We start from the raw sequence: 26,536 nt of genomic DNA on the forward strand, positions 1-26,536 counted from the left end.
AAACATCTGGCTGACTCTGCAACCAATCATAATAATAGTAATAAAATGTGTGATCAAATGCTAGATTGGGCTTTGGGGACAAAGAATAGAGTGTCAGGCCTGGAAACCATCTTAGGCATTGGATCTTCATACTGGCCACATTTAATGCTGTGGGAAACTGGGAGGAGGGGATTGCATGGAGCTGGGGAGATATGTAGTCAAAATAACATTCCTTTCTCCGACAGTCAAGGCCACTCTGCCCTACAGCGGGAGGAGTGTGACCAGGAAGCATTTCCAGTTAGGACTGTACCTTGATTAGACCACGTGATAGACATGTGGGTGCTGGAGCAGGGACTTGGACTTACTTTAGAGTGGGGAAAACCTGGAAGCTTTCGGATTCAGGTTTTCCCAAATGTGCCAATATGACATCTCTTAAAAAATGGAACTTTGAGAAAACTCAAGCTTTGGAGTTTTGTTCCATTGGGGGTGTTACTTGGAACCCTGACATAGAGTAGAGTAGAGACAAGATGAGACCTTGGAGATCTTCTAGTCCAACCCCCTGCTTACGCAAGAAACCCTATATGATTTAGTTACCTCCATGTCCTACTATTACAAATTGTGAAGCATATTCAAGTATTTCTCAGCCCAATCCTCTCACAGGATTGCTGTTAAGAAAAATAGAGAGCTCTATGTACATCACCTTGAGTTCTTGAATTTTCGAAACTAACTAAAATAGCAAACTGCTATTCAATATTGTTACTTGGTTGATTCCTTGTACTAAGCGGGTTACATTAAGTGAAGAAGAGAAATTTTGGATTAATTCAATAAGCTGAGCCATTAAAAAACAGGGGGAAATGTAATCAGTTGCTTGGTAATGTTGACTCCCCTTCCCCCAGGCACCTATTTCAGTGACAGCTTTAATCACTGTAAAATTATGAAATTATTTCAAATGTACAATTAGTATTGACAAGACTCATTTCTCTACTTCAATAGCTATAAATTAGCACACACATAATGAAATTACATAAAACTGTTGCCCTTGTCAAAAAGGTTCACCTGAGCCTTCATAGGAAGTGTTCATAAAAGATCTCCGCTCCATTCATAAAAACAGATGGTCATGCCCATTTTTAGCTTGAGCTATGGATGTTTTTGGAGATAATCACTCTCGTGCAAAAGCCATGGATAAATTCCATCCCTCGGTGACCTAAACATCTCTCACTATCCAGTAAGGAGATCTTAGCAAGCTGATTACAGACAACACCCCCCTTTTCTTTAGTTCCAATTATAGCCATTTTTAAATAATTGGAAAGACAACCCTACATCATTCCCAATGATAGTACAATAAGCCTATAGGGATAGCACAAACTACAGAATGTTCAAAATGGTTACAACATGAATTGGTGCAAAAGTACACATTCTTGAGGATTGGGAATACTTTCTGCACTGATATAATCAAATGCCCAGAATTCTGATTGTATATATATATCTCCTGTAGGGGCAGGGAGCTGAGACTCTGAGTGTGTCTTTAGAAACATGGTTCTCTTCTAGGGAAAATATAATACTCTGCTTTTTAATATTTCTTAGAATATTTCATTCATTTTCATCATTCCCATCACCCATCTTCTTCCACAAATGACTGTATAACTGTAACTTGTACCCTTACAATTTACATTGACTGGTTCCTAATATGATTTGATTGCTTATTTATACCCAGACTATCATTAAGTGTTGTACCTTATGATTCTTGATGAATGTATTTTTTCTTTTATGTACACTGAGAGTATGTGCACCAAGACTAATTCCTTGTGTATCCAATCACACTTGGCCAATAAAATTCAATTCCAATTCTATTCTATTCTATTCTATTTGGTGGGTGAGTGCTAACTTTCTACATATCAAAATAAGGGAGATGTTACAGTAATTCTCACTGTAAATTATATTTTACTGTATTTAGTAGGAATTGTAGTGTGCATTCAAACATTATTAACAGGATAGCTAAATGCTTTTTTATTTCTAAAGCTGTTGTTAGAAGATAGAAATTAATTATATCAAAATACCAGTAGGTTTAATTCTGAACAAAATCTTTATTTATACTACCAGCATATATTAAAACTTTTAAAAACACCCCAAATTTGCCTTATTTTAGTGAACAATATTTTATGCATTTCAGCGGAACTATAAATAATTGGAGCCCAACTATTTTTCTGCACACCTAATAAAATGAACGACCATGTAACCAATGAACAAATTAAATACTCTCCCCTCTCATTAGCCAGGATTTTGTGAAGAATATACATGGGCATGAATTTCAGGCCTATTCAGGTCTTGTGATCCAGCTCTCTGCGAGTGGAATAAATTGATCCTATGCACAAAGGTGGATTTATCATCTGAAGAACCATTTTAACCATCTAGCTGTCCCTTTTGACAGTAGTGGTCCTGATGTCTCTTAGGTTGAATCGCAACACTTTACTTTGAGTCCAATGTGACTCCTTGTAAACAGCTGACATTTTGTCTTTGTCTAAGCTTTAGTTTACAATATTGCGATTTTACTTCTAAATACAAACAACACTACTGCTACCTATGTTGATCAAAAAAGCCCCTACCAAGATTAAAGTTCTTTCTTCCTTGCTATTCTCTACTACCTATTCAAAATACTGGCTACAGTGGTGGCCTGATCATCATTACAGCTTTGATGAATTTGTTAAATAATACTATCAAAAGTTTGGAATGAATAGTAAATCCAAAATAGTGAATCAAAATCCTTTTGGAATAGCTTCCCAACCAGTAGGAATTATATTTGTATATTGCTTGTAGATGACATTCCACATCTTCCAAAACAGATTTAAAAGGGGAAAAAATTTGAACTGGTTTCAGACTAAAATAAAATGATCATTCTCATTGTGCAGCAGCAGCAAATCTCCAGCATTAACAGTGACCTATTTTCTCCCCATAAAAGATGAAGCAATCCACAAAGTGAATTAAATGACTACTATGATGGCAACCATGACAAACCAAATCTCTGCTTATGTCCTTGGATGAGGGGGAAAAAATAACAATACATCTTTCTTGCATGTTTTGGAATGCTATTGCCTTTTCAAAATTGGCAAGGTCAAGTCAATGCTGCACTTAGCATCTATATCCTATTTGTTTCAGACAAAAGAAACTAAGTGTTAAATATCAAAGCTTATTTACTCAGCATCAGGAAGAAAGCATGTCTGGAGTCTTAGAATTTATTTATAGATTATACCTGTATTGCAGTCTAAATCGGGAGATTTAAATATTGCAATAACTCAACACATAAGGCCCTCTTTGGCTAAGAACAGGCTCAGTAATAAGTAATGTAACCAAATTATCACTCCTTTTTCGGTTGCTTTGCAGAAGGTTCTCCATCTTTTTTGAGCCACTGGTGCATTAAATCCATACTAGTTTTTTTACACGGTGATGTCTGGATGAACTGGCTGGACCACTTTGGTAAATTGTCTTCATCCTTGTCATCTTTCCTTTTGTTTTTTAACCAGTTTAGCATTACTCTGCTGCTTGCATTAACCTTGGTATTCTGGAAGATACAAAATAAGAAAAATAAGATTTTTATGACTAGTCCATCCAAAACCACAGACCTGTTCAGTGAATCTTGATATTATAATTCACCATGTTTTTCGGACTATAAGACTCACCAGTGTATAAGTCGCACCAAGATTTCAAAGAAGTAAGTAAGAAAAAAAGTTTTTGTCCTCCCCAGCTCCAGGAGCACTCTGCAAGCCTGCTAAACCCCGAGTGCCCCATTTTTTGCAAAAATGCCCCGCTCTTTTTTTCAAATGGTGTTTTTGCCTTCGTAGGAGCCCCTAGGAGCACTCTGCAGGCCTCTTAAACCCTCTGTGCACCCCATTTTTACAAACAATGGGCCCATTTTGCACAAAAATGGGACGCACAGGCACGGCTTCGGGAGGCAAGAAACAGCTGTATTTGTTAATATGAGATGCACTGACATTTCCACCTCTTTTGGGGGTGGGTGGGGAAGATGCTTCTTATACTCTGAAAAATACGGTAGTTGTTTCATGTCAGATTCTGACTTGGTGATTGAAAAATGCAATCACAATTGAGCCTCAAATTTCCATTGCTAAGTGAGACAGCAGTTAAATGGCTTTTGCTCCATTTTACCATCTTTCTTGGCCCAGTTGTTATATGAATCACAAACGGTGTTAGTAACACAGTTGTAAAGTGAATTTGGCTTCCCCATTGGCTTTGCTTGTTAGAAGATCACAAATTTGATCCTATGACCCTGGGATACTGCAACAGTCACAAATATGAGCCAGTCACCAAGTGGCTGAATGTTGCTTACATGACCATGGGGATGCTGCAATGGTTGTAAATGTGAAAACCTGTCGTAAGTCACTTTTTTTCAGTGCCATTATTTATTCATTCAATTTTTATGCCACCCTTCTCCTTAGACTCAGGGCGGCTTACAACATGTCAGCAATAGCACTTTTTAACAGAGCCAGCATATTGCTCCCACAATCTGGGTCCTCATTTTACCCACCTTGGAAGGATGGAAGGCTGAGTCAACCTTGAGCTGGTGGTGAGATTTGAGCCGCTGACCTGTAGATCTACAGTCAGCTTTAGTGGCCTGCAGTACTGCACTCTACCTACTGCGCCACCCCAGCTCATAACTTTATAACTTTAAACAGTCACTAAATGGGTAGTTATAAGTTGAGGACTACCTGTACTGGGGGAAAAAAAGATTCCCAAACCTCTACGTGCAAGAAAACAAATTTATATTTGATGAGGGCAATTTCAGTTCATTGGGATTACACACTCCAATTTATGCAGGGAAGTTTGATGAAGACGTTAAAATAATATTTTTAATTTATGAACTGCTAAACAGAATACGGATGCAGAATGCACTCCACTTGAATTTCATGGTCTCCAAATCAATCAGTAACATTAATGCGACATTTACTTTTGCGCAGAGATGCTTAGCCTAAAAGTAGGTGGCAACATCTTAGTCAATCTCAGAAGCTAAACAGGGTCATGCCATACCTAGTATCTGGATGGGAGACCGCCATAAAATTACAGGGCTGTAAAATAGATCGGGAGGATGAAAACATAACCTAGAAAAGGAAATGTAAACATACCTTCTTGGGGTGCAGTTCAATGGGTAAAATGCATTCTAATGAATTATTTCGGGAATTGTTCACTATTGTTGACACGGGATGGAAGGCAATGTTTTCTGTGGACTGGATAAGGTGAAGTGCTGCTTCTGTGGGTATTTCTGCAAAGTCAAGCCATTTCTTAACTGCTTCATCCCCATCCAGAATAGCTGGCATTCTAGACAAGTCAAAAGATATAGATTTTAGTGATAGGGAAAAAACACCTGAACTAATCCACAATCTGTAATAATAAGAAAACATAAAATCACTATGAACCAGATTCTAAAAATGAAATTCAACAATAACAAAAGATCTGATATTGCAGCACCCTCATTAAAAGCCCATTCAATTTCTCCAACGATTAAACTGACCAAACCATGTAGAAGGTTTGGAACAAAGCTTAATTATTACTGCTATTTGAATATCACCACAGTTACCTATTTCACGTAGGCATCTTATAAGAAGCCTCCATCTGATCAGATTAGATAGCCTTTCATATTCTGACTTTGATCTTTAAAAATAAACATGCTATCTGGTAAAAGTCTGTAGAGATTTCAGGTCATGGTTGTCCCAAAGGTGCTTTTTCTGGAGGCAACTGGACTTCCTTGTTTTTTCTTTGAAGACGTTTCGCTTCTCATCCAAGCAGAAGAATGATGAAGAAGCTTCTTGGGTGAGAAGCAAACGTCTTCAAAGAAAAAACAAGGAAGTCCAGTTGCCTCCAGAAAAAGCACCTTTGGGCAGTCAAGGGCTGCAAAAAAATTTACTACCACACTGTGGGCATGGCTTATTGTGTGGGTGTGGTCATGTGACCGGGTAGGAGTGGCTTGCTAGCCATGTGACCAGGTGGGAGTGGCTTGACAATCATATGACCGGAGGGGTGGCTTAAAGGTCCTGTGACTGGCTGGGAGTGGCTTACCGACCAAGATACGTTTTCAGTTGATTAAGTTACATTATTTGAATAGCCATAAAAAGGACAAATGATAGACATTATTTGTTGAGGAGCACAGTAACATTTAAAGGTTTTGTACTGAACCCACAAGGTTCAGTATGATAACAGATTAGGCAAGTAACTCAATTTTCTTTAATTGCTATAGAAGTTCAGTTCTAGATAATGATTAAAAGGATTGAACGCTTTATGGGTAAAAACATACTATTTAATTATTTCCTATTTTAAAAGTAATCAAGGATCATACTAAGGTACTAGAGAAGGAAAGAAAATAAATAAACTACATTATGTATTCAATAAATAGTACATAGACTTACTACCCCCACTGCCCCCCCCCCAAGGGGGCAGCAGCCCATCACTGCCTTTGGGACAGAAAAAAAATAGATAGGAGGAAGTGCAATCTATCAAGCATTAACTTTTAATTACTCCATTTTACAGTATGTTCTGTGAGAAGCGCTCTCAAGTTATGTCTCTCTTGCCTGTGATGGATGGATTTTACACATTCAGATGCCCCTACTGTGATGACACTGTAACTGTACAATGGTTCTGCTCCGTTCTGAGGCTCCCAGCAATCAAAAATCCCAGCCATGGTAAGCAACTTCCTTCCTTTTGAATCTTCAACCTCATCTTCCATTTCTGGTTTGGTGAACTGCAGAAGACAAGACAGCACAGGATTGCCTTTTAAACAGACAAGCGCCGCATATTTAGATCTCTTATCCTCTTCTTATAAATAAACTTCGGTTTATTAATCCTTAAGTAATACCATTATAATTGAATGGAACATCAAATTACTATTGAATCTGTTACTGCTGTGTAATTGTGTCACAATAACTGAGATTTAACTCATAACTCAAGGTTTTGATACCAGAGAACAAAATGGCTCCTCTGAAACGGAATTAATTTTATAAATTAAGCTTGTGAATTACCTAAATCTGTTTGCCAGTCCGGGTTATGATAATTTCTTAGATTACTATATAATATCATTTGTAGGTTTGTCTTTGAAAACTGCTCAAAAACTGAATATCATGAAAAAAAGGTCTTCACAAATAATTTACCCATTTTTAGTAGCTAAAATCAGGTGCTGGGAACTTATTACTGATTTCAGAATACAATTTAAATAACTTTATTAGATATTTGATAAGCTGTTTACAGCTTAACCTGTCTTCCAAGTTTTTGTCATGTGTAGCGAGGTTAATAATTTTAGCAATAACACTTATAGAAACATAGAAGTCTGACGGCAGAAAAAAAACCTCATGATCCATCTAGTCTGCCCTTATACTATTTTCTGTATTTTATCTTAGGATGGATATATGTTTATTCCAGGCATATTTAAATTCAGTTACTGTGGATTTATCTACCACGTCTGCTGGAAGTTTGTTCCAAGGATCTACTACTCTTTCAGTAAAATAATATTTTCTCATGTTGCCTTTGATCTTTCCCCCAACTAACTTCAGATTGTGTCCCCTTGTTCTTGTGTTCACTTTCCTATTAAAAACACTTCCCTCCTGAACCTTATTTAACCCTTTAACATATTTAAATGTTTCGATCATGTCCCCCCTTTTCCTTCTGTCCTCCAGACTATACAGATTGAGTTCGTTAAATCTTTCCTGATACGTTTTATGCTTAAGACTTTCCACCATTCTTGTAGCCCATCTTTGGACCCGTTCAATTTTGTCAATATCTTTTTGTAGGTGAGGTCTCCAGAACTAAATACAGTATTCCAAATGTGGTCTCACCAGCATTCTATATAGCGGGATCATAATCTCCCTCTTCCTGCTTGCTATACCTCTAGCTATGCAGCCAAGCATCCTACTTGCTTTCCCTACCGCCTGACTGCACTGTTCACCCATTTTGAGACTGTCAGAAATCACTACCCCTAAATCCTTTTCTTCTGAAGTTTTTGCTAACACAGAACTGCCAATACAATACTCAGATTGAGGATTCCTTTTCCCCAAGTGCAAATCCCTTCAGTGATTTACAGCCTTCTCTAAGCAGTTTGCAGAGTCAGCATATTGTCCCAAACAATCTGGGTCCTCATTTTACTGACCTCAGAAGGATAGGAGTCTGAACCAACTTTGAACTGGTCAGGATTGAACTCCTGGCAGCAGGCAGAGTTAGCCTGCAAAACTGCATTCTAACCACGGCGCCACTACAGCTCCATTTTAGTTGTATTACCACCATTCCTCAGTGAATTTTGCTTTGTGCCTATATTACTTTCTTTTAAATGCCAGGCAACAGGCTCTGTTTGTCCTTCCAGATATTTCCCACATCAAGAACTTGTATTCACGCTATGATAGTTTTAACGCTATGATAGTTTTATTCATTATTCTAAACTGTCCTGGAAACGTCAAGCTGATTTGTGTATAAGTGCCAGGTTATTGCAGTTTACCAATGATACATTTGGAATTGTTAAATGCCCAGGGACTGAAAAAAGTGTTTCAAGAAGTGGAATGTATGCTTAGAATTACATTTCCTCAATTCAACAGTCTTCAAACAAGCAGGATAATATATAACCATCTGAGTTGTAGCAGCTATGACAAAAAGGGGGAAATGTAAAGGCACAGTTCCATCCATTTCTATCTGATAAATTTAATATTAATAGTAGTAACAATAATCTTTTATGTGGATAGCTTTAAAAATATCAATGAAACATCAGCATGAAATATAATGATTGCAATAAGGTTATACTGTACCATTTCCTTCTCAGTTTGGGCAAAGTAAATGAAATATGGCTGCTTTTGTCCATTATTTTGTTGCCACTCATAGTAGCCATCAGCCAGCACCACGCAGCGTTTGCCTTTTGAGAGAGGCACCTTTGGAGAAAAGAGAGGAGGGGGATTAATAGCAATCTATTCAATGCTAACTTCAAATGCATGAAAAGGATACATTTTATGAGCGTTGCTGGCAGATTATAATACTATCTCACAGAGCAGGCTGTAAAATCATATTTAGAGCAAGAGCTCACTCTAAGTTTTAATTAGGATTGTGCAGCAATCAGGATTCAAAGGGAGAAAGGTGGTTCAAAATGCACAGTAACACTCACATAACAACTGTCAATAATTCCTGCAGAGCTCCTGTGTTTGGTTGACCACTGCCATTCAATCCCAGGACAAGGAATACTACATATGATTTAAAGAGGCGCTACATGAGTGAACACTTGTGCTCCACTTTGCCATCATCTCTCCTTCAAATCCAGGTTGGTACAAGTTCTAATTTTAATGATTACACTATTTTGACCTCCGTATAGTAAGTCTTCAACATTCACTGTTTTGTGAAAATAAACATATTATCACTTAAAATACAGGAGTGATTTCTTTGTTGCAAAGAAGAATTGTATTCCCCACCCTGACCCCAGCTAAATTAGCTAATCTTTGGTAACTGTTTTGAATTTTTTGCAGGACGTACACTGGTGCTCTCCTTATTTATCAGACTAATTTGTGGTTAATAATTCTCAAAAGCCTTATTCAGTCAGAATGCAAAGCCAGAATTCTTCAGAATACCAGCTTCCTTTTCAGAAGAAGGCTTCTTTTACAAAGAAGACCAGGAAGTTCCCAAAAAGAAATGATTTTAGTGGGACTCCCAGTTAATTCAATAAATTACATTTCAAATTTGAATTATGAAATTAGCATCCAGTTTCATGAATGATTCAAAGAATAAGGTATTTCCTGCTTTGGTTTGTTCCTGATGAGATTTTATTCCCTAATTAGAATATCTGAGGATTTTATTCATGCTCCAGGATTATATTAATAAAACAGCAAGTAAGGGTCAAGAACCTCATTTGTTTATATTAGATTGCAGCAGTTCTTGTTTTTATATTCTCCTACCCCAATTCTTTTAAGGTCTGGGGGGGAAAAGGAAGGAAAATGCAACTGGATAAAATAAACCAAAAATAAGTAAAAGCAGTTTCCCGTAATACTGTTTAAGCTACCAAATAACTATAGATCGAACCTGAGGTTATTTGTTGGTTTACAGAAGAATAAAGAGAGTTAACTTTCCAGGAGGATATCTACTATATTTCCTTAGTCATATGTACAGTGTTCACTCGATTTTCGTGTGGGATGTGTTCCGAGACCACCCACGAAAGTCAAATTTCCGCGAAGTAGAGATGCGGAAGTAAATACACTATTTTGGGCTATGAACAGTATCACAAGCCTTCCCTTAACACTTTAAACCCCTAAATTACAATTTCCCATTCCCTTAGCAACCATTTAGATTATTACTCACCATGTTTATTTATTAAAGTTTATTTTAAAAAATGTTTTTTAAAGGCAGATGAAAGTTTGGCAATGACATATGATGTCATTGGGCGGGAAAAACCGTGGTACAGGGGGAAAAACCGCGAAGTATTTTTTAATTAATATTTTTGAAAAACCGTGGTATAGACGTTCCGCGAAGTTCGAACCCGCGAAAATTGAAGGAACACTGTATATCGTTTCTTGATTCTTTTTAATTGTTATGCAATAATCTGATCCTTCAAAAAAGGAAAGAACATTGTGGAAAAAGTAAGTATATTCAGCCTTTATATTAGTTTTTAATGGACTTATTTGCACTACTGTAGTTCTAAGGGTCTACCTTAAAAGTCAATATTTCATTCTGTCAAGCATTTGAAATGCTGTCACTAACTGGGCTTTTCCTTTTTTCAGAAAACAAAAAGTAAGAAGTAGAGTCTGCAGCATCTTGATGTTGGTAGCATATTTTAAACAGAGCTCCGGTTTTCATGTTATAACCCAAAAATCATGAAGGTCATGATTGAAAGGAAACAAACACAGGGTTTTTTTTCAAATTGAAGTCTATACAACTAACCTTATAGCAAGATTTCTCCATCATGGTATCACTCCGACAATTGGAAGTGTTGTACTGCATTTTCGATGGGTCAGCTTCCTTGAACCAAGCTGGAACTAGGCCCCAACGCATGGCTACAAGGATACGTTCAGAAGAATTGGCATTCTTTCATAAACCAGAAAAGGAAATATTGTGAAGAAGCATGCAGATACATAGGATTAAGATTACTCTACAATTAAAGGCTATGTTCCAGTGGTGAAATCCTTTTTTTTTTTTCCTACTGGTTCTGTGGGTGTGGCTTGGTGGGTGTGGCTGGGTGAAATGCTCCTAATTCTGGCAAGCCTGCCAGTCATCAGAGAGCTGGTAGTGATCGCAGCATGAGTTGTCCACCCGCCCAGATGCCATTTGGGTTCTTTCACCCTCTGCATATGTGCAAAGCATTCTGTGCATGCACAGAGGATAAAAGGACCCGAATGGCGGTGTCTGGGTGGCGACTTGTACTGTGATCTCTACCGGTTCTCCAATGACCGGCAAGCCCGAACTGGAAGCATTTCACCCCTACCATTCTCTCCTCATCCCTGAGGTTTTGCTATTGCAAAATCTCCATGCCCAGCCCACTCTGGAGCCACCAAAATAATCAAAACTACTCCAAATGTTTGCTATGGTTCTCCGGAACCTGTCAGAACCTGCTGGTTTCAGCCCTGCTCTGTTCCAAAACCCAGTGCACATTCACTCCTGTGAATACTGATATGTTCTCAATAGCAAAACCTTAATTACTCAGCTGCTTAAAAGGGAAAATCAGATTTTAAAAGTTATTATTATTTATTAGATTTGCCACGTGCACAGGTTCCGCTAAGGATGTGCATCTTGCTTGAATATGCAACTCCCCATTTCTCACCGTTGAAGAGGGGCGGCATACAAATCCAAATAATAAATAATAATAAAATAAATATACTGTACTTCAGTATATTTATACTGTATCTTATAAGCAGTTTGAGTTTTGACTTTGTTAGGGGTCTGATGGGCTGCAGAACGTCAGACATGTTTACCACGTTTACTCTTTGCTATCATCTAGTAATCTCCTGGGTTTTTGTAGTCTAGATATGCTAGCCCTACTTTGTGTTTGTGTGTGTGTGTGTGGGGGGGGGGATAATAAGCTAGTTAGCTCAGTTATTGAAAGAATGAGTGGCAAAATGTAAATTTGTAAAAATGTGAAAGGAGGAAGTCAGGTTGTTGGTATTTATTAGAAAAACTCAGTTATTTTATATAGGAATTTTAGAGATATGTTGAAGTGAACACTGAGTCATATATTCCAAAACACCTACCCCACATACATAGGTAAAAAAGTAAGTTTCTTCAAGATGAGCTGCATTTCTGAAGATTTCACAGATATTCTGTGTAGTTTTCTTGGCAAACATAAAGAAGTGGATTGATACTGCCTTTGTTTTTGTTTTTTTCCAATTTCCAACTTTAATAAACACACATGGAATTCCCAGGCTCTGTTATCCAAGTTCTAATTAGGCTGAATTTGCTTGGTTTGAGCCCAGACAAGGCAAATGCAAATCAGAAGAATTGTGCAAGTAAACAATGCATTTATAAATATCTTCCCTTACCTAAATGACTCATTTCTCGCACCTTTCTCAGTTAAAACAATTGAAACAGACCAACGGCTTTCATTTCTTCTTTTTGTCTATTTAATAAAATTCACTTTCAGTGCTACCCTGCGCATCACTTCTAAATAGTTTAAAATTCAGGTTTTTAAAAGCCCAACATTTTCGTTTGTCTAAAATCTTACAATACACATATAAGTTTAAATATTAAAAATCATTGAAAATGTTGTTTCTAATTCCATATTCATTATGTCGTTAATGAATTCATTATGGATCAGTTTGGTACTTTTCCCATCACTGCATCCCAAATGTTTTAAATCACCAATAAAATATTTGCTTATCTATGTGTGCCCATTCCCCTTTTGTTTTGCCCTCTTGTTGCTAATCCTGTTTATGTATCTCTTTTTCTCTAAGGATAAAATATTCTTTACTATATGTTGTTGCCCGTGAAGCACAGCATAACAGATAAATTTCCAATGAAGTAGCAAAAGTAATCAGTAATTTCTTTTTCTAGTGGAAGAGAAAAAATATATGTCACTGTGGCAATTTTTATTAACTTCATTTATTTTTCTCTTTGTGATTTGATAAACTGCTAAAATGTCTGTAGCATTTAGGCAAGAAAATGAAAGAGGAAATAGTTTGAAAAAGCGTTATGCTTATGTGAGGTTTCAAATTTGTGTGTGTGCAGTGATGTGATACTTCATTATTTTGAAATGCCAAACATCTATATTTTGAACTGCAAGTAAAATCATGCCCCATTTAAGTATTTTCAAAATCTGGAGCAGTTAGCATTATTATAAAATGGACACTATTATTATCTCCCCTCATACCTGTGTGTATGTGTTTATCTAACAGGTAATACAATAGCATGCATATTTGAAAGCCATGGAAAATGTTATGGTGGATTCATTTAAGTAATCCTGTGGCATAGTCACTCCAATATCTACAAGCAACACATATATTCGAGCTCATTAATGTGAGGGAGATACATGAAATATTTTTGTCTCATTTTCTTAAACAACCTGAAAATAAATTTCTTACAACTTTAAAATGGCCAAGTAGGCCTGAAGTCAAAACTTTTCTGGAGCATTTTTAAGCCCAGATATTCAAATACCTGCAGTAATGGGGAACCCAGCATTCACTGGGCGTTCATTGTTTTAACCGTTCTTATGTTTTTACTATTAGGATTTCCCCCTAACAGACAGCCAGAAGCCATTTTATGTCGCTAAATCTATCATTTTACACATCGTATACTCAAAATAATACACACTCTGAATTTGCATAATCCAACACTATATGCTACTGCAATAATAAGACCTTATTTTACCATAGGAACATAATCTATGGTTTTTTAAATAGATGGATTCCAACTCCCATGATTCTTGATAATTGATGATACCGACTGGGCTGATTAGTATTCAGAATTCAGCAATATTTTGAAGGATAAACTTTCTCTATTTTAGTGATGTAGGAAGCAAATAAAAGGTACTTTGAAAACTATTCCTCTCATGCCTTATTCTGAAAGCTTCAGAGAAGGTATCATAGGCATTAATATCCTGAATAAAACATGGCTAAAATATTAGAAATAGGTCCAATTTGATATTTTAAAAAAGCAATCCTTTTTTGATACTATATCACAGAAATAGTACTAATTGTAAGTACCTTCTATAACAGAAAGCTAATGCCAGAGAAGACAAAACATGTTTATGATTTTTCTTTTTTACAAAAATTCAGTTTTAATTAGAATGTAGAATATAAAAATGTCAGAGAATAGAAACTGAATGCAGCAAACAATTACCAGTAGTCTTTGACATATGACTACAAGTGGGAGCAGAATTTCCACTGCTAAGCAAGGCAGGTGTTAAGGGATGCTGCAACTGAGATAAATAGATGCATGTTGCCAAGTGCTTGAATTTTGATCATATGGCCGAGGGATGCTCCAATGGTCATAAGTGCGAGGAGTGGTTGTAAGTCCCCTTTTTCAGTGCCATTGTTCGGGTGGTCATTAAACAAAAGATTGTAAATCAAGGATTACCTGTAATTTTTAAATAGTTATATTGCGTAAGTTAATTGAAGAAATTCACCTTTTCAAAGTGTTGCAGGGAGAGAAGCACAGGACTGTTAGATTGTGGGCTCTTATTGAACGAAGGGCTGTATTTGTCAGCATTTTGCCATTCAGGATACTTTCTTTCTCCTCGATTATTGAGATAAGCACAGGCACGGCGGATACGATCTGCTCCCAGAGCAACAGCTGTCCGTCCACACATTCTTCCAGAGTGCACCCAAAACAGCGGCCTACAAAACAGTGTTTTAGGAACATACTAAACAACCCAAACCCTGTTGTGTCGTCATTTCAGAGATATTTACTTAACTTAGCCAATCCATCCATTGAGCAAAAGAGCAGTGAGAGAGGGAGCAACTTATGACATCCCACTGGCCTGCTTATTAACTTTGTTTGGGGGGGATACTTATAGGGAGAAAGTCAATGGGGAAGCCGTTAAGGGAAGTTGTAAATTGAACATGTTTATCTGGAAATCAATTCACTTCCTACATTTCTAGTTATTACTATTTTTAACTAAACCTGTACACTGCCCAACTTGCAATAACTCTAGGCACAACAATAAAAGAAATAGCAATCAAATTAATAAATTTATGAATAAATTTATATAAATAAAATGTATATTTTGTTTTATGTGCCCTGAGAGCATATGCACCAAGGACAAATTCCTTGTGTGTCCAATCACTCTTGGCCAATAAAGAATTCTATTCTAAAGGGGAAATTTACCTAAAAGAGGACAAGCCCGATAAAGTGAAAGATCTCACTCCCCACAGGCAAAGCCCCCCATGGAGAAAACTACTTTTTACTTGATTCAAGTAAAACTACTCTCCCAGTCCTCGGAGAGGGGAGGCATACAAATCTAATATATTACTATTACAGTGGAACCCCGACATAAGAGCTGCTCTACTTAAGAGCAACTCGAGATAAGAGCTGGGAGGGGAGAGATATTTTTGTTCTACTTACAAGCCGAAATTCGAGATACAAGCGCCAAGGAGCTGTCTCCTGAAGCCAAACGCTAACTTCCGCGTTCGGCTTCAGGAGACAGCTGCGAAGCGGCACGCGTGTTTTAAAAGGTTGCAGCCGGCCTGGGGGGCTCGGGGGGGTGCTTGCAGCTTTCTTTCTTGCTCTTTTTCTTTCTCTCTTTTACCTTCCCTTCCTCTATTTCTTCTTTTCTTTCTCCTTCCCACCTTCTTCCCTCCCTCCCTCCCTTCACTCATTCCTCTCTTACTCTCCCCTTTCATAAGTTTCCTTGCTTCCTTCCTCTGTTCCTGTCCCTTCCCCTTCTTTCTTTCTTTTTTTCTTGCTTTCTTTCTTGCTCTTTTTCTTTCTCTCTTTTACCTTCCCTTCCTCTATTTCTTCTTTTCTTTCTCCTTCCCACCTTCTTCCCTCCCTCCCTCCCTCCCTTCACTCATTCCTCTCTTACTCTCCCCTTTCATAAGTTTCCTTGCTTCCTTCCTCTGTTCCTGTCCCTTCCCTCTTTCCTTCCTTCCTTCCCACCCTCTGTCCATTCATTCACCCATTCCTCTCTTGATCGCTTAAAGCCGGTCCCTGGTGCAAAAAGGGTTGGGGACCTCTGTCCTACAGGATTGGGTGGCAGAGAAGTTGAACATATGTAAATTTAAAAGTTTAAGAAAGTTTACAAGTTAAGTGAAAGAAACTTCATTATTCATTTATATGTACATGTACATTTCTTCATTAAAAACATGTCTTTCTGCATAATTTAGACTAACTTTGTGAGTTTTTTGAGGGCTGGAACCAATTAAAATTATTTACATTAATTCCTATGGGGAAAAGTCGTTCGAGATAAGAGCTGCTCGACTTAAGAGCCCAGGTCCGGAACGAATTAAACTCGTATCTCGAGGTACCACTGTATTACTACTTGAGCTCACCACCACTCAAGCCTGACTCATCCTTCCATCCTTCCCAGGTGGGTAAAATGAGGACCCAGATTATTGGGGGCAATATGTTGATTCTGTAAACTGCTTAGAGGGGGCTGTAAAGCACTGTGAAGCGGTATACTGTATAAGTCTAAATACTATTGCTATTCTACAAATCTCGCTGACTTTTCCTCATGTTGCTAAACTCCTCAGTGATTAATAAGTGAATAATAAGCTTTAAGAGTAGAAACAGCCTGACATTTTTCTCAACACAAATGGATGAAACAACACCTTCCAGAAGTGTCAAGTCAGGCATTAATTTTTCTTTCCTCCTTAACCTGCAATCCTGAAATAGCCGACCCATCTGAAAAGGCCAATTTTGATAAGAAATCCCTGTTCTCTTATCTTCCACAGGCAAGACCAACGTCAATCATTAATTCAGCTTCTCCGGAAATCCCCTAAATTACGCCCTCTGATCCACCGTTAAGTATCTCCTCCATCTAAAAAAAGATATTTTTTTTAACACGTAGGAGATACTTCATTTAAGAATCTCCTCATACTTCATCTAAGTATCTCCTTATTATAACAGCACCTTCCGTTTTTCCTTCCTTCCTTCTCCCTTCCTTGTGCGGGCGCCAAAAGGAGCCTAAGCCAAGCGCTTGCAAGAAAGCTAGCAAGAAAAGGGACGAGGCCGTTTTCCTGCCGGAGATTCCCGTGTTTGAGAGGAAGGGATACGGTGCTCACCGGGACCAACTACACAAAAGGTCTCCCCCTTAACACGTCAGAAGCCATTTCCACATCCCAGCCCCCACCGCAGCCTCCCGGATTTCAATCCTGACCAGTGTGGAAAGCTCGATGAAAAGAAACAGGCGCCTCCTGCCTTTGGGCTTTTCCCGCCTTCCAAGCGCTCCTCTCCCTTCGCTTCTGGCGGTCGGCTTGTCCGGCTTGAGTGGGGGTGTATATTGCAGGGTTCCCGTTTATGGCTCAGCTTCTTTTTCAAAACACCGCCTCGGAAGTCACCCGCTCCGCGGCTTGCACCAATTTCTCCCCCCCCCACACGCACACACACAACAAACACGCCGCGTCACTGAAGCGCGAGCGAGGCCTCCGCCTCGTCTCCGAAGACGCGCCGATTTCTCGGTCGGTGGGCGCTGCACTCAAGTTTTCATTCAGAAAACTTAATATTTTTTTAATGTCAAGCGAACCTGGACCGCACAGCAAGTTTGTCTGGTCAGCCTCCAACTCTCCGGCTCGAAAAGAATCCTAACTTTATTCCCAACGGAATGGTAGAACTCGGAATTTGAATCTAGGTGGTCCTTGGTGGAATTGCGGTTCAGAAATCAAGACAGGATTCTTCTACAATGACATATAGACATAAATCTACTAATAAACAGCCACTACTGTATATGTTGTTTCTCTCTCACTTCGCAGAGGCTTTACCAGAAGTATTCTAAGTCCCTGTGTAACCTTTGTGTCAGAACTACAATACTTTAGGGCTGCAAAACACCAATGACTGCTGGATACATGTGAATAAACATTTCTAACTCAGCCGCCAACATTCATATCTACAGATTTTGTAGCTGAAGGTTATAATTAAATGCATGTTGTCAATTTGCCTCCAGCTTTTTCTTGTAATAATTTATGGAGAAAATTAAGCCCAGGATATTCAGTAAGCATGCCTCAGATCTGTCCTTAGAACTCTCCCTATAGTTTTTACCATAGTTTCCACCCTTAAATCAGAAGAGCTGATTTATAAAAATAAATCAGAAGAGCTGATTTAAGTGTAAAACTATACAAAGTGAAATCGTAATTATTCTGTTTGCCACAGGAAAAAAAACAGTTCATGGTTTGATGCACAGGAGAGCTAACACTTCACCAATTCACTTCTACACTTCCTTAAAATAGACTCAATATCTATATCCGACACCGTAAATTTAATTTGTCTGCATTCAGTGTTTTGCAAACTGTTATACAAATCATTTCCATAAGCTACGAAATTAATTTTGTTCCTATCACAGAATAGATGAGGCAGCATTCTGCAAGATACATGCATTAATATTGGAGATACATGCTTCAACTTCTTAAGTTATTTTCTATGCAAACCGAATATACAGTAGACCTATAATAGTGAAATTTGTTGAAACATTGCTGATTTAATTTTAATACAGGTGTTTTATTGATAGGTTAATTTTTCTCCCAAGAAACGGATGCCTTTTATTTCATGATAAAGTGTATCTCAAATTTTGGAGCCCGGGAAGATATATATACTCCTTAACTTAGAGCTAAAATTGAGCCTGCAATTTCAGTCCTCAGTCCTGATGGTCATTAAATGAGTTAACATGTGACCATGCCTGATTTTACCACCTTTTTTTCAGTGGTCATTACATAAAGCGGTAGTTAAGCAAACCATTGTTTGCTATGAGGATTTTTTTACTGGAGACGAAGTAAAAGGTGATTTCTGGGAAAAATATAGTAAATCAGTTATGGGACTGTGGGGCACGGCAGATAGTTATAAATGTGGGGCAGTTGCCAAGCATCCAAAATGCAGCCATGTGACTGGGGAGGGGGGCAGCTATCACAATTTTGAATCCAGGTCGTGTGTAACTTTTTCAGGGTCTGCCATAACTTTGATTAGTCGCTAAATGAAGGTCATGGGTCAAAGATCACTGTACTAATTCTTCACCCATTTGCACTGGGCTGCCATTTAGTAATCTCAAAGGTGTCAAACTCAGTTTCACTGAGGGCCACATCAGGGTTGTGTTTGACCTTGGGGGGGGGGCACGGGCGTTGCCAGGGTGTTCACGCCCCTCCACATTACTCTGATGCACCATTTTCGGCCACAATAGCTACCTGCAGCCCTTTGCCAGTGAAAACAGAGCTCGAGGAGCCAATGCGTGGCTCGCCCAGGCTTTGTTTTTACTGGCAGAGGCACCATTGTTTTCAGGGCAGGCCTGCAGGCCATATTTAAGTACCCCATGGGCCGTATTGCGGTCATGGGCTTTTACACCCTTGTGCTAATGGTATCAATCTGCTTGCTGGAAGCAAGAAAGATTTAAATAATCTTTGATTGAAGGTTCTTCTTTCACCTTCAACAAAACAGCTCTTAAAGTTTTGCTTCTGCTCAGCAGCCAAAATGGAATTACAGTCATACCTCGTCTTACAAACCTAATTGGTTCCAGGGGGAGGTTCGTAAGACGAAACATTGTTTCCCATAGGAAACAATGTAAAGTCAATTAATCCGTGCCGTGCAACAACAAAAAAAACCCCCGCAAAAAAATGCTGCCGCCCGGCTGTCACCTTTTAAAACAGCCGGGGGGGCTTCCCAGCAGCCTCCTGAACCCGAACGCCAAACCCGAACTTCCGGGTTCGGCGTTGGGAGGCTGCTGAGAAGCCCCCCGGCTGTTTTAAAAGGTGACAGCCGGGTGGCGGGGCTTCTCAGCGAAAGTTCGGGTTTGGGAGGCTGCTTTGAGGAGGCGGGGAAGCCTCTTGCAGCAGCTGACACAGCCGCCGGCTTCCCCGCCGCTCGCCCACCCGCCCAGGATGCTGACCCGCTCCTCGCCGATGGCCGGCAGAAGATCGCTCTTCCCCGCGAGGCATCAGGTCAGCAAGAGTGATCTTCTGCCGGCCATGGGCGACTCCCCGCCGCTTGCCCATGGGCGGCAGAAGATCGCTCTTGCCCGGCTTCCCCGCGAGGCATCAGGTCAGCAAGAGTGATCTTCTGCCGGCCATGGGCGACTCCCCGCCGCTTGCCCATGGCCGGCAGAAGATCGCTCTTGCCCGGCTTCCCCGCGAGGCTTCCCCCCACCTCACCCACTGCCCGCCCGCCCAGAATGCTGACCTGATACCTCGCGGGGAAGCCGGGCAAGAGCGATCTTCTGCTGGCCAACGGTGAGGAGCGGGGAAGCCTCTTGCAGCAGCTGCCACAGCCGCCGGCTTCCCCGCCTCCTCGCCCGCTGCCTGCCCGCCCAGGATGCTGACCTGCTGCCTCGCCCCACGCCCACCACCGGCCCAATCCTGCGCCTCCTGCTTCCCCCCCCCAGCCAAAAATACAAAGGCAGTCTGCCGCCGCCCGGGGAGCAATGGGAAGCTGAAGCCAGCGGCGGTTTCAGCCTCCCTTTGCTCCACGCTGCTCCGGCCTGGCTGGGGGGGGGGGCGGGAGCAGGAGGACCTTCCTGACTCCCTCTCCCCAGCACTTCGCCCAGGACAACAGGCAGGGCAAAGCAGCGTGGGGCAAAGGGAGGCTCAAACCGCCGGCGGCTTCAGCTTCCCATTGCTCCACGCCGCTTCCCCTGCCTGTCATCCTGCGGCTTCCCAGCGGCCTCCCGAACCCGAACTTTTGCCAAACGGTGTTCGGGAGGCCGCTGGGAAGCCCCGCCGTCCGGCTGTCACCTTTTAAAAGAGCCGGGGGGCTTCCCAGCAGCCTCTCGAACGCCGAACCCGGAAGTTCGGGTTTGGCGTTCGTAAGACGAAAAAAGTTCGTAAGAAGAGGCAAAAATTTTCTGAACCCCGGGTTCGTATCTCGGGTTGTTCGTAAGACGAGGGGTTCGTATCTTGAGGTACCAATGTATTTGCATATCTCAGGTTGTTAGTAATGCACAGTATTTCTTTCAGCATTTGAATTGTTTTTTTTTCTAGTCCAGCATTTCTCTTTATATATTTGCATTTAAGTTAAATAAGTTAACAGTATATAACAGCGATGGCTAAGCTTTTCAGCAGAGTTCCAAAAGAATGTGCGCACACACCCATAATGCACTGTGTGTGTGATCTCCACGTGTGTCCCACTCTCACACATGCATGTCATCCAAATATGTCCTCTCCCTACACATGTGCGGCAGAGGCCTGAAAACCAGCTGGTCGGTGGAAGGCACGTGCACGGTGAAGCTGAACTGGGATAATGGCTCACATGCCTACAGAGAGGGCTGTATGTGCCATCTATGGCATGTATGCCATAGATTTGCCATCACAGATATATAACTTTGTCATACTCCTTTCTTAATTTCGAACTAATTAATTGCTCCATATTCCATTTTTACTGTTGCTGATTACCATACAAATTCTGCAGTAGAGGTAGCTGGAACTTTTTAAACATTGCTTTACTGGATACTAGACTACAGCTTGATCTTTTTCAGTTCTCTGACCTCAAATGTTTCCATATTTGCTTATCAATTACAAGCAGTGTATTAGCAGCATAATTTTGCGAGATTTTAAACTCGGGTTCCCCAGGTTTTCCCCCAAGTATTTTCACATAATGTTTATGGGTTGATGAACAATCTGAAATTTCATGAAAGAGTCAACAAGCTGTAAGGTTTGGAGATTTCTAAACTGTTCTGCAGGCATTTCATCAACTCTTGCAGCTTTGTGGTCAGCAATATTTTTGGAGTACACTTTCCAAAATATTTGAATCTAGCTTTATGTCTATCAGCAATCTGGGGGGTCTTTTTGTATAGTTATTCTTCCATGAATATTTCTTTACCTATGTTGATCTCTATCTTCTTTGTAGTGTTGTATTATATGTTCATCCCTGTGTAAAATGGTCTCTCATCCTTTACACAATTTAGATATATTTCTCTGCCTCTTCCGACTTTTCTCTGGAATTAGACATTGTAGGCAGAGCAAATTTGGAATATTGCTCAAGTCATATCTTGTTAATCTGACAGATATTATTTTTTAAAGTACAAATTAAAATTTTGCAGGACACCCATGAGTAGATTTTCAGTCAACCCTAAAAAAACCCCAGTAGTTTTGTTTGCAGAGTATATAATTCACTTAACATCAAACCTGTCCATTCAGCAACAAACAAAATATAAGGTTCTTAATTTATATGATTCTATTGCGAGTATAAATTTTATAAAATCCTTACACTTTGAAGGGTATTAGGTTGGATTAAAAAATTGTTGAATGTATATTATTAACATAATAGATGAGTTTATATTGCCATCCTAATCTATTTTTGCTGAAATCTAGTAGTATACATCTCATTTTATCACAACTCTGATAATTAGCTATGCAAATTATAAGAACGTTAAACTTTGTTTATTCTTTCATTATGTGGCATAACATTTATGTATAAAATCTGGTCAGAATAGAACAAAGCACAGTATCAGCCTTTACAAAACAAAACTCAATCACAGTAATAGATGCCTCACTCAGAGAACAATTTAGGCTGTTTTACTGAAACAAATGATTTTAGAAACGTGAAGCAATATGAAAATGAGCAATTTCCTTAAATATCCCCTTTTCTAAATATCAATACAGAAAAATGACATGATTGGAAATAAAAGATACTTCAGCGGTTTTTCATTCTGGTTTTCTACTCTAGATTTCTTGTGAAATTCATATTACTGATTCTTTTTCATCCTAGCACTTTTTCAAATCAGGCTGCCTACAAATGATATTAACAATTTGAAAATGAAGGCCAGTTTGATATAAATCAACCAAATTAACTAGACCTGCATGTTGCGAATGTCTTTTCAATATCATTTGGGCAAGAGATAAAATGCATTTATTTTCATATTCTTGAGAGTAGCGGAGTTGGTGGCATAAAATCCATATTTTTATTTTATAATACATATATGTAAGGGTTCAGAAAGGTCATAAAATATAACAATTGCCCCAGTTGTAAAGGGTCTGGCTAATCACATAATGAATCTGACACATGGTGACCAGAACAGGAGCTAGAGCCAACTACTTATGTGTTATTAGGCACCTTGGTATAAAAGGGATGTTCTTTTGAAGTAGCCTGGCAAACATGAAGAAATAACCAATTCAGTATTTCACAGAAACATTCCTGTGGTTATAAACCTACACACATAGCTTTCATTTCTAATTAGAGAAAGAACTGATGCCAGTGTTCTAATATTTCTCCCAATGTCCAGAGCAATAGAAAGAGACCTCTAATTCTCCATTTAGCCTTGGGGGTGTGAAACAGGCAGCCGGAAAATGAGCTTAGCCAACAGAACCCATGACAATATCCACAGGAAGTTCTTCTTTACTCCGAGCTGTGACTTGCATTGTCACAATATCTGTCAGGACAAGGCGAGAACGAACCAAGAGGTCATGGCCACCTCGAAATACACCTGCAGCAGATCAAAGAGAGTAATAATTTTAATCAGCATGTATGGCTGGAACTATATTTCCACTCTTGAAGGAATTAAGGTAAATTACCAAACTAAATGCTCTTTTACAAAAAGGAGATAAATAAACATTATCATTAAGAATATTTAGAACACTGATGGTGTTTTGGTCAATGGCCAAATCATCTTCCAAATGAATTGTGACTTAGATAACTTTGTGATGGTTTATCTCTTCAGCTTTTCCCAAGTGGGATTATAGTGGGAAACCACTTTGCAGAATTTGGGGCAACTACGGTATAAACTCCATCCAAGGATCCCCTTCACTATTTTCATGAATTAAATAATGGGAATAGACTCATAGAAATACTTTAGATATCAAATACTGATAAGAGTTCTCATTCCATTGGGATCCCTGGCACTAGCATATTTCTTACAAATTTCCACATATACAGTATTAGAATAATAAAGCTTGAAGAAAAGTTACGATACTGCTTTCACATCTGTAGGACTATTATCATGAAATATCTTTCCTAATAGTGAAAGCATGTGCTCAGTTGATATTACTGAATAGACCAGATGGCTGTATGGTTCACTGAAAAAAAGGACTGAACTGACGTCAAGCTAATATGAAAACCACTTTTAAGACACTAAGAATGGACTAACAAACCAATTAGAGGAGTCGGCTTGCTTTAAAGGCACCAAGCTAGAAACTGGGAGACCATGAATTCTGGTCCTGGCATACATACAAAGCCAGGTGGGTGACTTAGTCACTCTCGCTCAGCCTTGGGAAGAAGGCAGTGGCAACTTCCTTCTGAAATCTTGCCAAAAAAACTGCAGAGACTTGTCCAGCAGTCGCCAGATGTCAACACTGATTCAAGCATCCAAAAACAAAAAGATCTCATAAAGATCAGCAGAGAGGGCACAGAAAAACTCACCTGCCAGGTACAAAGTATGAGAGTTCTTGTTATCCGGGACTTTATCTGACCGTTCACATGGCTGCATTCCCAGAAATTTCACAATATTACCCACTGCCTCTGTGGAAATAAAAATATTGGAGCTCAGGGTTCCCCCCCCTTTTATTTATTTATTTATTAGATTTCTATGCTGCCCTTCACGTGGCAACTCATTTATACTTACTGTGTTCAGTTTGCTCATATAACTAGATTATTAAGTTCCCTATTCCCTCCTAAAGGGTTAAGTAAGGTCCAGGAGGGAAGTGTTTTTAATAGGAAAGTGAACACAAGAACAAGGGGACACAATCTGAAGTTAGTTGGGGGAAAGATCAAAAGCAACATGAGAAAATATTATTTTACTGAAAGAGTAGTAGATCCTTGGAACAAACTTCCAGCAGACGTGGTAGATAAATCCACAGTAACTGAATTTAAACATGCCTGGGATAAACATATATCCATCCTAAGATAAAATACAGAAAATAGTATAAGAGCAGACTAGATGGACCATGAGGTCTTTTTCTGCTGTAAGACTTCTATGTTTCTATTCCCAGAGAAAGTAGAGGTCATTTTCTCCAAGAAACAAAAAGTAAAGTACAGAGACCAGGTGACTTCGCTTGTGACCAGTTTAATAATTCATACAATCTGAGTCCTGGGAAAGAGTGCAACTTCAGTGAAAGGTCTTGCAGGCTAGGGTCTCTCATCATCTTCCGTTGTATTAATTTGGTGGAATCAGCAAGTATTTTAAACATCAATTTGTATGAATTTCAAAATCAAAGTTCAATTTTCTCTCCTGTTAAATACAGTCATTTACCGGTATTTGTTTCAAAGGGCTAGGGGGAAATTTTCAAGTAGTCTATAATTACTATAAATTTTTTAACAGTCTATTACTGAGATCTCCACCGTGGTTCCTAGATGTTCTGGTTCTAAAATAATTACTTTTGACCTACTTTTGTGATCATATTAACAGACAATGGAATTCTGAACTACCACTGTAGATTTTTTTCACCCTGCCACTAGCAAATCTTCTTTTCAGATTGAATGGCATGTATCAGAATTCAAAGATTTCCACTTAAAACGGAATAGAAATGTTTAGTTAATGTTAGCCCAAAATACATTTCCATGTGATCATGCCTGATCGACTTTGAGAAGGCCTCCTGATATTTACAGGAAACTATGTAACAATTCAGTTTACAATATTAACTTTTCAAAGGCACAGGAATCAAGAGCTGTGCACTAATATTTTTTTTTTGTTTACCTACCTTCCAGTGTTTTAACAGTAGACAATGTGAAAGTCTCTTCTTTTTCAAATTCATCACCAACTTCTTCCCAGGCTGCTCCAAAATTTGGCTTCAAAACTCTTTGGATGTGATCTGCTACTGTTACTTCCAGATCTTCTAGCTAATAAAGACATTTGATAGTAAATTACCATTGAGCTTCCCTCAGTGAGCTTTTTAGAAAACTGACCAGATTTTAAAGCAACAATAATTATTTGAAAGCAACTATCTTTTGCTGCAATGCTGATAAATGTTAAAGGGCAGTAGAACAGTGGTGTCTGCAGAAGCAACAAGAATCATATTGAGAAGAGCAGCACTGCAATGCGAGCCATGCTCATATTCCACGGAACTTTTCTGTTGTCATTTTGATACTTTTTACAATCCTGCAATCCAGTGTTCTCAACCTGGGGGTCGAACCCCCTTTAGGGGTCAAATGACCGTTTCACAGGGGTCACCTAAGACCATGGAAAAAGACAAATTTCCCATGGCGTTAGGAATTGAAGCTTCTATTATGGCGCCTTGGAACATATTTTTACAATCCGACCAATCAGGCGCTTACAGAAGGTCCCTCTGACCTTCCTGCCAATCAGCTTAAAGCTCTGTTGGGAGAATTGGCTCTAGACTTATGGTTGGGTGTCACCACAACATGAGGAACTGTATTAAAGGCATGTTGCGGCATCAGGTTGAGAACTACTGTAATTCCTTCATAGAATTGGGGTGACTGTATGGAGTTGAAGTGGGCAGATGCTCTTCCTGATGCCATAGCAGATATTTTTAAATTGCGCCCTTAAGAGAGAAATACCTGCTGCTACCTAGGATTGAACTCTCTCACAACC

General features: G+C 39.3%; 2 protein-coding genes across 6 annotated transcripts in view; both read right to left on the reverse strand.

Annotated features, from left to right (window-relative positions):
* Positions 1-2,043: 2,043 nt before the first annotated feature.
* Positions 2,044-17,887, reverse strand: HMCES (5-hydroxymethylcytosine binding, ES cell specific). 5 transcript variants are annotated; one of them, XM_070738405.1, is made up of 7 exons: positions 17,606-17,887; positions 14,549-14,759; positions 10,876-11,019; positions 8,766-8,885; positions 6,552-6,721; positions 5,112-5,304; positions 2,044-3,535 (listed from the first exon to the last, which is right to left on the reverse strand). In XM_070738405.1, exons 2-7 carry the CDS (start codon positions 14,729-14,731, stop codon positions 3,332-3,334), a joined length of 1,014 nt encoding a protein of 337 aa, XP_070594506.1. In that variant the 5' UTR covers positions 14,732-14,759; positions 17,606-17,887; the 3' UTR covers positions 2,044-3,331. The 5 variants fall into 5 exon arrangements, with proteins under 5 accessions (XP_070594506.1, XP_070594503.1, XP_070594508.1 ...); XM_070738402.1 differs by having other exon boundaries at positions 17,281-17,655; XM_070738407.1 differs by lacking the exon at positions 17,606-17,887 and adding an exon at positions 17,240-17,449.
* A 4,527-nt stretch (positions 17,888-22,414) lies between these two features.
* The window catches only part of COPG1 (COPI coat complex subunit gamma 1), a 37,550-nt gene continuing 33,428 nt past the window's right edge, over positions 22,415-26,536 (reverse strand). Inside the window, exons 22-24 of the mRNA XM_070738401.1 lie at positions 25,686-25,824; positions 24,409-24,507; positions 22,415-23,476 (exon numbers count right to left, since the gene is read on the reverse strand). Coding sequence (XP_070594502.1) covers positions 23,346-23,476; positions 24,409-24,507; positions 25,686-25,824 — 369 coding nt within the window. The 3' untranslated portion in view covers positions 22,415-23,345. The remainder of the gene's footprint in view (positions 23,477-24,408; positions 24,508-25,685; positions 25,825-26,536) is intronic.

This window comes from Erythrolamprus reginae, chromosome 2 (genome assembly GCF_031021105.1).
Source record: "Erythrolamprus reginae isolate rEryReg1 chromosome 2, rEryReg1.hap1, whole genome shotgun sequence".
NCBI lineage: Eukaryota > Metazoa > Chordata > Lepidosauria > Squamata > Dipsadidae > Erythrolamprus > Erythrolamprus reginae.